General features: G+C 37.6%; 1 protein-coding gene across 1 annotated transcript in view; it reads right to left on the bottom strand.

Annotated features, from left to right (window-relative positions):
- Positions 1–427: 427 nt before the first annotated feature.
- Positions 428–16,124, bottom strand: part of syde2 (synapse defective 1, Rho GTPase, homolog 2 (C. elegans)) — a 63,253-nt gene continuing 47,556 nt past the window's right edge. Inside the window, exons 6-8 of the mRNA XM_028443831.1 lie at positions 11,857–12,038; positions 10,412–10,643; positions 428–3,369 (exon numbers count right to left, since the gene is read on the bottom strand). Coding sequence (XP_028299632.1) covers positions 2,657–3,369; positions 10,412–10,643; positions 11,857–12,038 — 1,127 coding nt within the window. The 3' untranslated portion in view covers positions 428–2,656. The remainder of the gene's footprint in view (positions 3,370–10,411; positions 10,644–11,856; positions 12,039–16,124) is intronic.

The raw sequence follows: 16,124 nt of genomic DNA, 5'->3' as shown, positions 1-16,124 counted from the left end.
CTAAACTAAGCCAAGCTAAGCTAAGCCCAACTAAGCTAAGCTAGCTGTCTTTGAGCTAAAGAATGTGAATAAACTAATGCCATACGTGAAATTATCTCAGATGTGTAGTTTTATTTCACTCGGGTGTTGTTAGCCTGAGATTAAAGTCATTTAAAAAAAATGTTTGTCACAACAGGGGCTCTTTTTAATCGAAATTTACACAGACGCCAGAAAATTATTGTTTCCACCGCACAATCAATACAACTGTCTCCCTAATAAGTGCATTTCTGTTGAACAACATTTCAATACCTCGATTTTAAAAAAGCTATTCGCTGCCTTATAAAAGGACAATCCACCCTAATGTATACATTATCCTCCTTTGGTTTGGCTGTTTTAGCATTAGCAAGTCATGCTAAGGCGTTAGCATAGGGGGCTAAAAAGTTGATGGTACCATAAGAAGTCTTTATTTTGTGCAAATACAGGATAGCCAACAGATTTGGGGTCAAATAAAAAATATCTAAAGGAAAGAAAAAGACAATTTAACCAGGAAAATTGGTCCATTAGAAGAAAAGTGGGAGACTTTTGGTCTTAGTTCAGGGGCCAAATATGGACCAGTTTGATCTCAAGTGGGCCACAAACAAACACAACATAAATGTGCCCAAGTTTGCACTTCCAATTATTAATTAGACAAAGTATGGAATCTAAACAATAAGTGACAGATACTTAAATGTCCTTTGATTGATTATTTTTTTACCAAATTTAATTTAATTCAGGGAGCTTTTGTGGAAAAATCTGAGCAAAAATGCAGGAATTTGGAAAAAATCTGAGTTCTTTCAACAACAATTTCCAACTGAATTATTTGGTAATTTACACAATGATTCATGTTTTCTCTGTCGTTTTTCACTTTCTCCTGCAGGCCGAATCAAACTCTCTAAATGGCCGGATTTGGCCCCCAAACCTTGAGTTTGGCACATGTGACCGAGATGGTCAGTGTATGCTTTGGTCATTGGATTATTAAAAAAAAAAATTAAAAAAATGTTTTTCATTTTAAAGTTCAAAAATTAGGATTTAATCATCATTGGCAATTTTTCTCTATCAGGGTTGAGAAGTGATAAATTTTAAAAACTGGTTGATTTTAATTTTCTGACTCTAAAAACAAAAACCAAAAATGTTAGAAGATGGAAACAAAAAGTCAGTTTCTTCATATGGTGTGACCGGAAATTGCCATTTTAAAAGTAGGAAAACTTAAATTTCAATGTTAACTTTTGAATTTTAAAATACAAATCAAATACCCACTCTTTTTCTTTTTTTTATTTTAATGTCCTTTTCTGAACGGAACATCCAATGACTAAAACATACATCGACTCGAGATCCAAGCTACTAGAAAAGGGTTTGTTTTCCAAATGTTTTTTTAATTCTGCAAAGTCTGAAAATAAATACATACAAATAAATGTTACCATTACCAAAATAAAACCTTTACAAATCTTCTCATTATTTTATATATATATATATATATATATATATATATATATATATATGCCATTTCTGTCCTCATAAATTTGGAATTTAAGGAATTAGAAATGAGACTACCCTAAATACTGTAATTATAATTTGTAAGGAAAGCATTGTTTTATGTCGTCAGCCTTAATTAATTTGTTGTACCATTAATGACCAAAAAAAAAAACAACAAACATGATGAAAGTTGACTGGAGGAGATGCGTTTCATTTCAGGGTGGATTTCCCTCGTGATGTCCCACCTTCACACAATTAAGGCACCTTTTAAACCCCTGAGGGGTCAATGGGTTCTTCTAATAAGAAGAGAAGTAACCATAACAACAAGGCCCACAGACTTAAGGTGCGTTCACACCCAACGCGACTTCTGTCGCTTAAATCGCCCGTGATGAGTCGCTTGAACATTTTTCGTCATTTCATCGCTCCAGTGATGTGACGACCAGGGAATATTGTACGTTTACACATGCTGTTGAAGGTCAACACTACATGAAGTGCAATCTTTTTACGACAGCAATGCATGTTTTGCTATTGTAATTAAATAAATGCATTTATTTTATTGCATAATTGTGACCATCACCAGCCCTCCTTAAGCAAGGGTAAGAAACACTTTATTAAAGGGAGGATATAAAAAGAGAGGGGAGTGTTACCTTGGTGAGGGGGAAGGGAACAGGGAAGAGGGAGTTAAGGAAGTGTACAGCCCTTTCAGTGCAGCTTTCTCGTTGTAGCGGGAGGGAAGGGCTGCAGCCTCGGCCGTGGGAGTTGCCACTTGTAGTCGCTTTAAAAGTTAAAATTTTAAAATTTTGAGTGACTGGTCACGCGACTTAGTTGCTGGAATCACGCAAGTACCGTCGCTTGAAGGGAGGTCACTTGAGGTCACTTGAAGTTGCGTCATTTGCATTGATTTCGAATGTAATCAAGTCGCTGAAGTCGCGTTGGGTGTGAACGCACATTTAGCGCGACTACAAACCAACAACAACAACAACAACAACACAAAGTAAGACAGGCAGCCAAACAAAGGAAAGTCAAAACAATGTGGAATGTCTAATGCCAGAAGTGCCGGTTTGTAACATCTCATCTTGGCCAAACCTCCCTGTGATGTCACAGGGTTTCCATGGAAACACTGGCTGCGTCCTGTAGCACCTGGATTGGTAAAGACGTAAAGACATCAGTAGCCAATGTTGAGCTTGTTCTTGTTGAGTTCTCGCTCCAGGTTTCCTATCAGAGTGTCGATGCTCTCCTGCAGGTCCCTCAGGTTCACCCGGTTACTGAGCACTGGGCTGATGTCCTGGATCTTCATGTAGGCCTGGTACGTGTGCTCATTGGGCAGCCGAGGGGCCAGAATGTGGTGGTGGCACACCCTCTCCTCCTCCTTTTCATCATCCTCCTCTTCCTCCTGCTCCTCCTCCAAAGTCTGCCCTGGATCTGAACCGTCACTCTCACCTTGCTCCTCCTCCTCTTCTTCTGCTCTCCGCTCCCCCCATTCCTCAGTTTTCACCTCCTCGTCCTCCTCCTCTTGCCGAGGTTGATCCTGATCAGAACCCATGACCCTCTCATCCTCTTCCTCCTCCTGCTTCGTCAGGAACTCCTCGGCTGCGTCGGTGTCCTCAGACGGCACGTCGTCGTAGTCCGCCTCCTCTTTGCTCGTAGGAAGCAGTATTTCAGAAGGGAAGTAGCTTTCCCCACAGCCGCTCCAGTCCCCAGCGTAGCGGTTACTGGGACTATCTAGACGGCCCGGTTTGGGTCGCAGAACACCCGCCATCTCCGCTTCGGAAAGATTCAGGACCTGGGGACGCTCTTTCCTCCGCCGCAGAGGAGCTGAGGAGCCGAATGTTAGCGACGCAGAGGATGGAGAGGAGGGTTGTCCATGAGGGGCCACAACTGGAAGAAGACAAACAGAAGGAAATTTAATGAATCAGACTAAACCAATATTCACCAGTAATGCACCGAAATACAAGAAATATTTACTGGTTTTTCATTTCATATTTAATAAAATGGCATTTTTCTTTATTGGGTCAAGAAGGGATGAACACATTTTTTAAAACCGGTTGTTTCTAAAAACAAAAACAAAAAATGTTAGAAGACGGTAAATAAAAAAAACCTGTTTTTTCATCTGGTGCGACCGGAAATTGCCGTTTTCAAAGTAAGAGTGCGTTTGAGGACAGTGCTATGCAGGAGAGGACAAGAATTGCAGCTCTTTTGTTTAACAGAAGATGATGGACACGGATCAGTGCATAGTTTTTCAAAATAAAAGGAAGTGTGGTAGAAGACATGATTGCTTGTCAAAAGAAAAGTTGATTTCAAAATAAAAGTCAAGTCCAACATGAGAGACATTATTTATTACTATATTATTATATTATTTATACATTTTTGACCAGATGTCCGTGACCCACTTTTGGGTCCCGACCCACCAGTTGAGAATCACTGATTTAATGTATGAGTGGGGTGAAGTTAAACATTGTATTGTTTTTATTTTATATTGTGCATTGTTGGAATGTCAATGCTAAATACATATTTTCATATTTTGAACTGATTTGTTATTTGAAGCATTAATATTAATTCATAAAATTGCAATGTTTTAATTACAGTGTAGTTATATATATACTATACACTATGTATATATTCAGAGCCATAAATACAATGGTACTAATACTTTGCATAATAATTCATTTCAGTGTTTCTGTTTTCGGGCCTTGGTTTTTCTCATTTTTGGTTTTGGCCAAGAATTTTTATTTGGGTGCATCCCTAATATTTACTGCTGCAGTTATTGTTGAACACAGTTCACTCACTACGCTTTAGATGGCAACGAAAACTTAATCTGAGGAGGGATTTGTGTACCAGCCAATCTGTGCTAACCCAATTAAACATAGTTTTATTTAGTATGATGCAACACATACTGTAAACCCATTCTGAAACAGGAGCAGATCAGATTACGTAGTGAGGCAGAAGAACACAGTGAAGATGTATCAGAGAACAAAGCACGCGGAGAAAGCAACCTCTGATCTTCTGAAGGTCCTGGTGTCACGGTCTGGGCATGCATGTATCGGCATGCGCACGAACAAAAAATTATTTTTGCTACTTCCACTGTGCTGAAGTTAGATTATAATATAACTCAATAAAAAAGGAATTATTAATTTTACATAAAAACATGATTATAATATACAGTGCAATAAATAATAGTTAACCTAATGTAATAATGTCAAATTCAACACAGACGCTGATTAACAAGCAATAATAAGCTGTTCAAGTGAATTTCTTTTCTAGGGGAAAAAACACAAGAATGAACAAAAAGAATAAAGAAAAACACTTTTAAAAATCAGAAATGTAACTTTGAACATCTCAGTCTAGCCTTGTATCGTAAATCGAGCGTGACGACGTCAGGTATTTCATATAAGTGGCGGTGAAAGCATGAAAACAGATGACAGACTCCTTTCAACCATCCCTCGCTCTCTTTCTCGCCAAATCAGTCGTGAAACCTTTTCAGTTTCGCCACCACACTTGCATTGTTCTACAAACTTTGTAATCCCGAATTGCAATACGAAAATTTTTTCCGAAATTCATGTCACGTGACCATTTTGTCAACAAATCAAAAAAAAAAAAAATTCAACCCCCAACATTTCCTTGTAAGTAAATTCTCCCATTTTGTGGAGGAAATACCTTTGATATATTGATCTATGAGCCCTACGCTTTCTCTGTCTGTTTTAAAAGAAGTGATCGGCAGCTTTAACCATATTGACGATTTCCATCTCAAGAAGGCCTCAAGAGCATTTATTAAACTACGTCTTATAACTACAGATGTAGCGCAATTAAATGTTTTTTTTCATTGAAAAACATGATTTAAAAAAAAATTTAACAATTTGGAATTTTTTTGGATCTATACGATAATCGTACGATGAAATATCGCAAATATATTACCAAATTTCTTTTTTTTCTTACACCCTTAAGTTTTTAGCTAACGTTTCAAAACAGTAAAGGCAGCGGGTTCGAATCCCGCTTTTGTCATTTTAACATACATATACAAAGAAAAGAAACATTTTCGGGTATTTCCTGGGTTAGGGCTAAATAAAAGGGTTAGCGGTGTAGCTAAGAATATAATGAGAATATATATGAGTGAAAATAAAACTGACAGAACTCTAAGTCACGTGGTGCACGTCACCTAAACTGGCCAATAAGGGGCGCTGCATATGGATGTACTGGGAGTCTAGTGATAAGTTTCTGTATCAATAGCCACGGCCATAAAACAATTCATATGTATAGTTTGAAAATAGAGAAATCTGATTTTAGGTTCTTTTGGGGTGTTCAGAACAGAACCTCTGAGATATGCCAGTACACATCAGACACATGCAGGAGACACAACAACACCTCACACAGTGAATACGTCATGTTTATCAACTGTTGACTAAACCTCACCTAAAAATTAACCAAAGTCAAACCCTGAAAGATTCATGTGAACGCACAGCAGGAAAACAAAGGTAGGGACAGTGAACACTCAGCAACCAGCACGCTCTGTTACCTCCTCGCTTCATCTCCGTGTGTTTACACTCCTTCAGACGCTAGCATGCTAGCTCTCCCTTACCAGGCCAGAAGGGAACAAGAACAAAGTTAGTGTAAACCCATCATTTACTGTGATGACTATAAAAAGAAAGAAACAATAAATGCCTAGCGTGCTTTTTGTCTCCTAACACCCACAACCCACAAAGAACTTTAGGTGCAGTTTAGAAAATAGAAATATGCTGACGACTTTCAGTGATCATCACTAAGCATGGTGCTGATGTATTTATGTGCAGTGTTTAACAACATCTCCTGTGGCTTATTATCTTATGAAGCAAAAACACTTAGTGCTATCACTAAATCTGAAGACACCATTAAACCACTAACCATGTATGATAGTTGAGTGCTTGGTCTGTTCTTTAAGTACTTTAGCATCTTTAGTGACATATAATTTACTGTTGGTGGACGGAAAGAAACATATGTGAGTTAGCAAAGTCGCTAAAAGGAGAAATTTAAGATTGCAGTTTTGAATGTAGGCCATTTTCTATTCTGATGAATTTTTGAACGCTAACTACGTGTATGTGTGTGTGTGTGTGTGTTTACTTTTTTCCGTTAGCCCAGTTCAAATTCATGCATGTTAGAAATAGTGCTGTCAAGAGATTTAAAAAAATGTGCGATGAATTAATTATGCTCTGTAATTAATTAATATAATTAATCTCTTTTTTAATTGCACCTAAAAATTGCTGAGAAACGCCCTCAACTTGAGGTATTTTCATTTAAATTACATAATTGTGGCAGATCAAAGCATTGACATATAACAAAGTGGCTTTATAAAGTCATTTATTGTTTGTTTTGAACAAACTTGAACAGATGCAGGCGTAGTTATTTACATTCCTCTGTATGTGAGACTATTAGTCCCAAGGGCTACATGTCATATTGATGTGTACTTTAGTCAATCTCCAAATAATAGAATATACAAATGAAATAATACGTCATATGTAGTGCTATAAGTTAGCGCATCATAAACAGTAACAACACTTTTCTGACTCTGAACTTGTTGCTCTTTCTCTCCTTTAGATAATAATATTTATCCAGTGAGTTTGTTCATTTGTCAGATACGGCGTGCTCGCAGCATGTTGCAGTTAGCACTGTCTGCGCTAGCTGTCCGTGCTAGCTGCTACATGTTTAGCATTGAGGTGGTAGCAAAGGCTACAAAGCTCCGGTGATAAGACAAACTCTTTCTTGCACAATTTGCACACAACTAGGCTTTAGTTTTCCATCCGGTGTTTTTAAAAGCCAAAATTATCGCAAACTAAGCTGAGCAGCTCGGCATCTCCTGTCTTGTATCGTAGTCTGTGCATCAGTGTTATGGGTATACCAGGAACTCTTTAATGAGAAAGGTTCCGCGTTGTTTGGAGTGATGAAAAAAACCAACCGATTAACGGTGTTATTTTTTTAGTGCGTTATTTTTTCCTGTAATCAATTATTCACAATTAATGTGTTAAAGTGACAGCCCTAATTAGAATATCTAATCACAAGAAAACAAAAGTGCTTTTATTTCTAGGAAATTCAAAGTGTGGATATATTCACACCACTGGTATATCTGTCTCGTAGTGATGTGTGCAAACAATGCCATTTGTACTACCACCAACCAAAATAGGTACTCCGATTTTCAGTGATTGCGGCCAATGGACAGAATTTACTTAAATGAAACAGAAATATCAGACAATATTGTTATTATTATCATAATTATTATTTGTTTTCATAATTTCTTCAAACAAAATCAAAAATGAAAACTATCGGGAACAAAATGTTGGAACTAAAATGATTTACGTCGGCATGTACTTCACATGGTGTGGAACAACAGGCAAACTTTCATTAGTCGACTTAAAAAAATAATTTCCCTCTTGGTTTTTTTAAGCTTTTTGGCACAGGTTGCAGACAATATTTCATTATTTACTGAATTTTTGAGTACTGAACTTTTAACATTTGTTTTTTTACGCAAGGGATTAGTTTAACTTCGTTTTTGAGTTTTAATTTACTCATGAAAAATGACATTACTTGTTCCCTGTTAGTTTATTTCATACTGTATGTGCAGTGAAATTCCTTTTTGGTTTTCTTAAGCTTTTTGGCACAGATTGTAAACAATGTTTCATTATTTACTGTATTTTTGACTACTGCACTTTAACATTTGTTTTTTATGCAGGTGATTTATCTTTTTATCATGAAACATGATACTTGTTCCCTGTCAGTTAAATACAAAACTTTTTTGGGAGACAATAGGGCGCAAGTGGAGCTTGAAAGTTCACCTTTGTTCAAAGTAGAAAATACCCCAAAAAAGTTTAAGAACCACAGCTTTAAGGAGTGCTAACTTGTTGCTAACTGCTAAAACACCCTAAAGACTAACAATAAATCATCACAGTCAATTATAACAAGCGTTAATGCAGTCAAAGGGCAGCACTCTCTCAGCCTGGCTTCAGTTTAGGGCTGAAGTAACAACGCCTTACAGGGCTCGGTATGCAAGTGTGTGTGAGTGTGTGAAGAGGCGGCTGAAAATATCCCATAATGAGTGCAAACAGACAGGACAGAGATGTGACTGAGGGTGTAAACAAAGAACTTGGAGCTGGACTAAAGAGCTACGTCAGCGTCATCACCGCAAAACTATGGTACACCACGTTCCCTTAAAATGTAAAATAGCATTAGCTGAAAGTTTAGCATCCCTAGATCCTGGATTGTGCACTCGTTGTGGTGCAGGAGGGAGGAGGTGCTGAGCTTTTAGTGGTTCACGCAGAATTGGTTCAATGTGGGAGTCCAAGGCCGCAGTTAAAATTAGAGGCTGGACCAAACACGCGCGCGCACACACACACACACACGGTTCTTCTTCAGACGTCAAGCAGTAGACCGAGGGAGAGAAACAGATTTGAAGGAACTTTCAAATTTAGGAGGCGGTTTCTGAAACTCAGAGTTTGTGAAAACAAACCACAAATGAAGAAAAGCACTTTGTTTTTAACCAGTCTTTGCCTTTTATAACCCTCCTATTATCCTCAGATATTATTAACACATTTTACCCTAAGGGTCAATCTGGCCCCAGGGATATTTGCCTCTAGAAAATCATTGTCAGAAAATCATTGACCATGTTTTTGTGTCAGGCACTTTGTTTATTTGTTGAATACATAAATAACCTATTGAAAATGAAACAACCTAATCTCTAGCGCCACCATCAGGACAAACTTTTAAATTAGAATTAATTTATCTTGAAGTTTTCATTCAAATCCAACATTAATGACCACTAGAGTATGAATCCTATGAGTTGTGATGATATAACGTTTCCTGCTGCGCCACCATCAGGTTAGACTTTCAGTTTTAGAGTTTGAGTATGGTGAAAAACTTTCATCCAAATATTTTCTAATGTGGGGTACACATTCATGACGACTCGCACAGAATGAACCATATTGAAGGTCACGCGCACACACACACACACACACACACACACACACACACACACACACACACACACACACACACACACATTCATACCCATGGTGTGGGAAAGTTCTCATGAGAAGTCAACTATTATTTTTTGATAAATATTGAATAGGGTCAATTTGACCCCAAGGATAATGGGAGGATTAAAATAGTTTTGTTAAGCATTAAATACAGCATCACTAGAATTGTAATTTTAATTTTCATTAATGCATTTTTTCAAAAACTTATTTAGATGACTGATCAAAGGTTCACGCAAGGTTGTTTTAAAACTGTGTATTATTATAGTATTTTAGTCATCTATTTTACAGATCATCAGTGTTTTATACCAGCATATCCTGTTATTGGGTTACTGTTATTGGACAGTAATTCATCAGGAAGCAAGACAGGTCCATTTTCATGCCTTTTAACAGTAAATAAATAAATCATATCATTAATTTAAAAGTACACCACCCTTGCAAGTATTTGGGTTAATTACCTATATGGATTTTCACTGCATATTTCAGAAAATGTGCATCGTCAGACAAAGTTTGCAAATTATAATGGAAATAAAAATAGAAATACATTGAAATATTACACAAGACTGCAAAACATTTTAAAGATGTTTTCAAGGCCAGACAGTAGCACCACATGATATTTTGACCCTTTAAACAACGGAATAGTTTGTTTTTAAAAAAATCAAAGTGAGAGCATAGTAGGAGAGGTCCTACATACAGTATATGGTATCATTTAAGCATTTTAACCTTTTTTTACTGAAAGAAATGCATCAAAGCATCTACTGATCGCTTAACTTAGAAAATAACTTGTAAGATATCAAAGCAACCAGTAGATGCCTCTGAGGAAGACAGCAGTCAAAACATGTCAAGAGATCAAAGTAATTTCAAAGTACATTTCCTGAAAAAGTTAGAACGTGGTTTGTAAAGCGTGTCTGTGACAAACGGAGCCTCACCTGGCCAGAGCTGCAGCAGGTAGTGAAGGACCTCGATGTGCTTTTTGAAATGTAACGCGCTGGCCAGCTCCTCGGAGTCGATGAAGACGCGGTTGGTGTGGCAGGAAGCTTCCTGACGCTGACTCAGCAGAACGGGACCGAAGCACACAGCCAGGTTCTGACACGTCATCTTGTTTACCTCCTGGTATGACGCCACCAGCTTCAGGTGATCCAGAAGCTTCCGCAGCGTCATCTGATGGAGTCACAAAAATGGAAGACATGTTATTATTCTGATTAGTAGTTATAGCAATACCGCTGACAGCAACAGCAGCATAAACATGCTCAGTGGAAGCAGTGGAAAGAAAAGAGAACATAAGGAAAGTTGGAACAATAACAATTAAAGCTTTCAAGCCTGAAAACAGCCAGACTGATGCAGCGTTACGTTTACGACACAGAAAAGCTGTTTTTTAGTGAATCTAATTTCATGTAGGACACTTCCTGGTCCAAAGGCTTCTTATTTGATTTAATGAATATATAGTGTAAGTGCTAACAAAAGGGGTTTAGTTAATAGGTTATCACAATATGATACATTTATTTACGTTTGTTATGCAAATTTGGTCAAAAACTGACTTCATTAGGCATAAAATCATCAAAAGCTTTAAATATTAAAATGTGCCCAAATGCAAATGAGCTTAGCAATAAAAACATGACCTAAAACCTGTAAAATGTAGAAGTAACATATCTCTTCTTTGCATTAAAAAAACTTGTTTTGAGATAAGGAAACTAATTAAGTGTAATTGTCTTTACCAGAGACTAAATATTTGGGGATTTTGTTTTAATGTCTACTCAATGACATAATGTAGGTCTTTTCTTGCCATTGGAAGAACTCACAACTCTTTGTTTCTTGCGTTAGGAACAAGTAATGAGTAGAGGACATGTTTGAAAGTGTTCTTTAATGATTTGAAAACCTTGTCCTTGTTTAAAGCTGAAAATATATTTATATTAAAAACATAAAAAAGCTAAAAGAAGTAAACCAAATTCAATGACAGAAATAGACAAAAAGCAGGACTAAGTATAGAGCCCTGAGGAACTCCTTTACTCACACAGAACGCTTGGACTAAATATTTGGTGGGCAATGTCACAGTCTTTAAACAAACCAATGAAACTGTGTCTTTAGGATTCAGAAATATAGTTTTTTAGATGACAGAAATGCATAAATTAGTTGCAACCTCTTTTGTTCACTGAGTAAAGTCAGATAAATTCTGCCATTCATTTTGTAAAAAGTCATATTCTTGTTGCAAACGGTGTCCGGTAAATTTGTGTCATTTAAGTCTTCAATGGAATCACAATTCAGTTTACAATTGCAATTACAATTTCAACCAATGAGTGTTTCTCAAAGTCGATATCATCCAAACCACAATCACCTCTGTGACTAAAAGCAATCAGTGCAGATGACGGTAACTCACTCTCTCCACCTCCGGCAGGATCTCCAGCAGACTCACTGTGTGCTCTGAGTCTGCAGGTTCGTTCTCGCAGCCCTTGGCTCCCATCCTCAGAGGCCTGGTGGCCATTGAATCCAGCACGGCCTCGTACAGCTGCTTGGTGATCAGAGGGTAGGGAAGCTCACGCAGGTAGTCCTTCAGCACACCTGGACGCAAACAAACGCCATTTATGGCTGTGTTCGAAATAGCACACTCAAATGAATGAAATTGTCCAGGTTTCCCAAACACCTTAAATCTCGGGGAACAAGTTAATTTAAAAGACCGTAACTCTGCTAATATTTGCTCTATCTGATCAATTCCACCAGTTTCTGAAAGCTAAAGAGTTGGCCTTTAAAGCTAATATGGTTAATTACGGCAATTCTACTCACATGTGACGGAATCATTAAAGACGCTGCTTTGTTTTGACAAAATTGTCACACACAAGGACGTGGTCACCCTACTATACACTACAAACTCAATAAGTATATACTGTTTACTATATACTGTTAGTATGATTTGTATGGTGACCGTTCCCAATGAAGTATACTTCGAAGTTTCCCAAGATGCATTTCAAACCTACAACATTAAAAACCTGAATCACACTGAGGCTAAATATCTCTGTTGATTCTCCACCTTTGAAAGTTCTGAAAACATTTTAAGTGATAAATTGACCAAGTAGAATATCAACATGTGCTCAATTGATCTATAAAACTCACCGAAACACATTTGACTAAACTTCCGGTTAACTTCAAAACAAGAGCCCTATTTACAAAAGTGTTAAAAAAAAAACTAACAAAAGACAAGAAGATATGCTTTTGTTTTGAAAAGAGGATGTTTGACTTTTAGCTTGAAGCCAGTCCCAGGACCATTTTACATACCGCTCGCAATGCATCATGGTACAGTTGAGTATGATTAGTGTGCCCACCGTCCATACTTCAACAACATCCCGATATAGTATACATCCGGGTATTCCTTGCGTACTCAATCTTTTCATACTATCTAATGTGAATGCACTACATACTCATTTTGATGTAGACTTAGTATGAACAGTACGTTAGTATGTGAGTTCGAACACAGCCTATGTTTTAAGTCTGATGTGACGTGTGATTAAGTCAAAATGCATCAAAGCATTTCCTTAGCAGTGATATTAAAAGATGTGTCATGTACTGCCTTGCATTGGGTTGGCATTAAAACAAATATAAATACCAAAGTGACTGTCAAATGCTGTCACAAGTGAATAAAAAGCCCTTCTTTTAAACTGCTGAACCTGGTGAACGTGTTTGGCTGAAAATCAAGGTTCTCTTTTGTTTCCTCGCGTCTCCCGTGGCGTATCCGAGTCGTGCATGACTCGGCGGCTAAACGTGTCGGTGTGTGTGGAGGAGGGTGTGTGTGTGTGTTACGGCGTGCTCACACCTGTGATTTAAGCCTTCGGAAGGTCAGACAAAAGCTGTGGGAAAACATGAAACCTTTGGTGTCTTTCTCTGCTGAGACCCTAAAATATCACTGGCATGTCTTTTCATCAAAGGTAGAAAGATCAAGGCTGGAGGGGCGGGGCATTGGAGTTAGGGGAAAAATGCCATTGGCAGTGTTACAGTGTGTTGCTCTGATTGAAGATGGATCAGTTTTCAGGTAAGGCTGGAGATTAAGTAATTAGACGTAGCTTAATGGTTGAATCCAAAAGGTATGACTTTGTTTTGTAATATCAGCAAGGATCACTAATTAATCCCAATTTTTACTCAGAACCAGAGCCAGGTTTCACTCGCCTAGGTAGACAAAATCTATGGATTATAGAGCGTTTCACACTCATCGGCTACACCAGTGCTTCTTAAAGTGTGTGGCGTGACCCCCCGGTGGGGAATGGAGGTATGACAGGTGGGGCGCGACAAACAGGAGGAATTTTTAAATTTCCTGCCAATCTTCTTAAAAACCTTTTTACATTGACAGTAAATATCATTAACAAAAAACAAAATGACTACACACAAATAATGAATAGCCTAAAAATTAAAAGAGCATTAAATTATTAAGACTGCATTAAATATGCGACCGGAAACAACATGTAACGTAGAAATAAATAATGATTCCTAAAAAGCAGGCTGAACGCTTCACTCCAATAGGAAGCAATGGGATCAAATAGGGCTGTGTGATGTCTTCAATCACATGATTTCAAGATGGTGGAACACAGGCTCTAAAACAGTAACGTAGTCCCATTCCTAAATGTTAATAAAAATGAAAATGGTGCACAATAATGCATTTTGTTAGACACAAATCTTCCAATAGGGAATTTCATAGGTTTTAGTCCACATTTGTAAAAACAGTGGAGGATCCCTTTAAGAGTTAAAGGGGCAGTATTATAAAAAATTAACTTTATAATGGTTTTGCTATAGTAATATACATTCTTTTAGCCTCATTCAGAGGACCAAGTTATAAATGTTCTGTTTTCTCCATCGCTTGTTATGTAAAAGTCGGCTCCAAACAGGCGAGTTGGATATTTCTCGCATTGTGACATCATATCGCGGAAACTCCTTCTGACAATCCTGACTCCTCCTACCCTATAAGAATGTGAGTTCCTCCCTCTCAAACTACCTCACAGGTAAAACAAACACTACGATTTAGTATAGAATATATATTATACTTTATTGTCATATATGTAAAGCTACGTACACGAAATGTGTTCTCTGCATTTAACTCCTCCCTGAGGAGCAGTGGGCAGCCACGGTGTAGCGCACAGGGAGCAGTTCCATTTTTAGCAGCTGTTATATCACCTTGTATTGTCATTGACGAATTATGAATGGTTTGTGACCCAATGCGACGCAGCGATTGGACAAAACAAATGATTATCACCTTAAATGCACTATTCCTGTGGCTAGAAGAGGGGAGGAGGAGAAGAACGTGACATAGCAGCTTAACACTCCGCTGAGTGTTTGAAACAAATGACTGATTCCGCTGCTTCCACACACACACACACACACACACACACACCCTGAAGCAGCGCTAAGACGGACTCACAATCACAATAGCCGCTAAAATAGCCATGTGTTTTACTGTAATGTGCAGTTATTTGGCTGAAAACAATAACAAGAGTGTGTGGATAGCAAAAGAAAATCACTATGGTAATAAAGCTGTGTCATGGAGTCAGCGTCTACACACACGCCCACTCGTACATATGCATGAAGGCCCTAAAAACAGCCTGTTTTTAGAAGCGTCATGAAAGTGACTAAACTAAAAAGAACCCAAAATACTATGTTTTTGGGGTTCTTAGAACAAATGGAGATGAGTGAAACATAGCATCATACTGGATCTTTAAACAAACAACAAAAGTGCAAAAAATAAATATTTTCTAACTACCATGCAGGAATGATATAAACGCTAACCCTAGCCCTAGAGGAGCTTCGTCTTCATTCCTTTATTGTCTTTATCGTCTCTATTTCAGGGAACAACAACACAATTAGCTGCAAATCCCCTTAAGCACATCCCATTTGGACCAGTGAGGAGAATTTAACATGCTCACATTTAATCCCAGTAAATCCTAAATCTGCACCTTAAAGTAGCCCGAGGTCTTGCCTGGTATTGTCTTTCATCAGTGAAACTCATAACCTACTGTTTAAACATCTTTTCTTTTCAGTTCAGTGTTACAAGACAAAGTTTTAGATAACTTATATAAAATGTGTTTGCTGAGATTAACCCTATCACTGTTTGAATTAACTTTTTAAAGAACTCCTGAGCACAATGATCTCTGTTTTATCCTTCAATTATGTTCCATTCATCAAGTTCCCTCTAACATTGACTTTGAGTCACTGTGAACCCCTAATATAAGGGAAAAAATATTAATTTGTGTGGGTCTTTCTCTCCCTCAAAAAAATAAAAATAAAAAATAAACAAAAAAATTGTTTAATTAGCCTACGCACTTTTTGCTAAACTTAACCCTTCTATTATCCTTGGGGCCATTTTGACTCCATTCAATGTTTATCATCCAAAAAATAATAATTGACTTTTTTTGCTTCATATTTCATGACTTTTCCTAATTTGATGATTGCAATTTATTGAGCATAAAATTATTAGAATGATATTTTTAAATGTGCTGAACACATTGCAAGCATAGGCGTTCCTCTGGGGTCATTTGGACCCCTAGCTGTTTTAGCTGTATAAAACTAGTCTGTCTGTGTGTGACCTAACATCCTCACACCTGCAGGCGCAGAGTTGATACATTTGAGTAGATTTGGATGAAATATTTTGAAGAAACACTACCCAAAATT

This window comes from Gouania willdenowi, chromosome 4 (genome assembly GCF_900634775.1).
Source record: "Gouania willdenowi chromosome 4, fGouWil2.1, whole genome shotgun sequence".
Taxonomy (NCBI): Eukaryota; Metazoa; Chordata; class Actinopteri; order Blenniiformes; family Gobiesocidae; genus Gouania; species Gouania willdenowi.
This window is presented reverse-complemented; position numbering and strand designations above follow the sequence as displayed.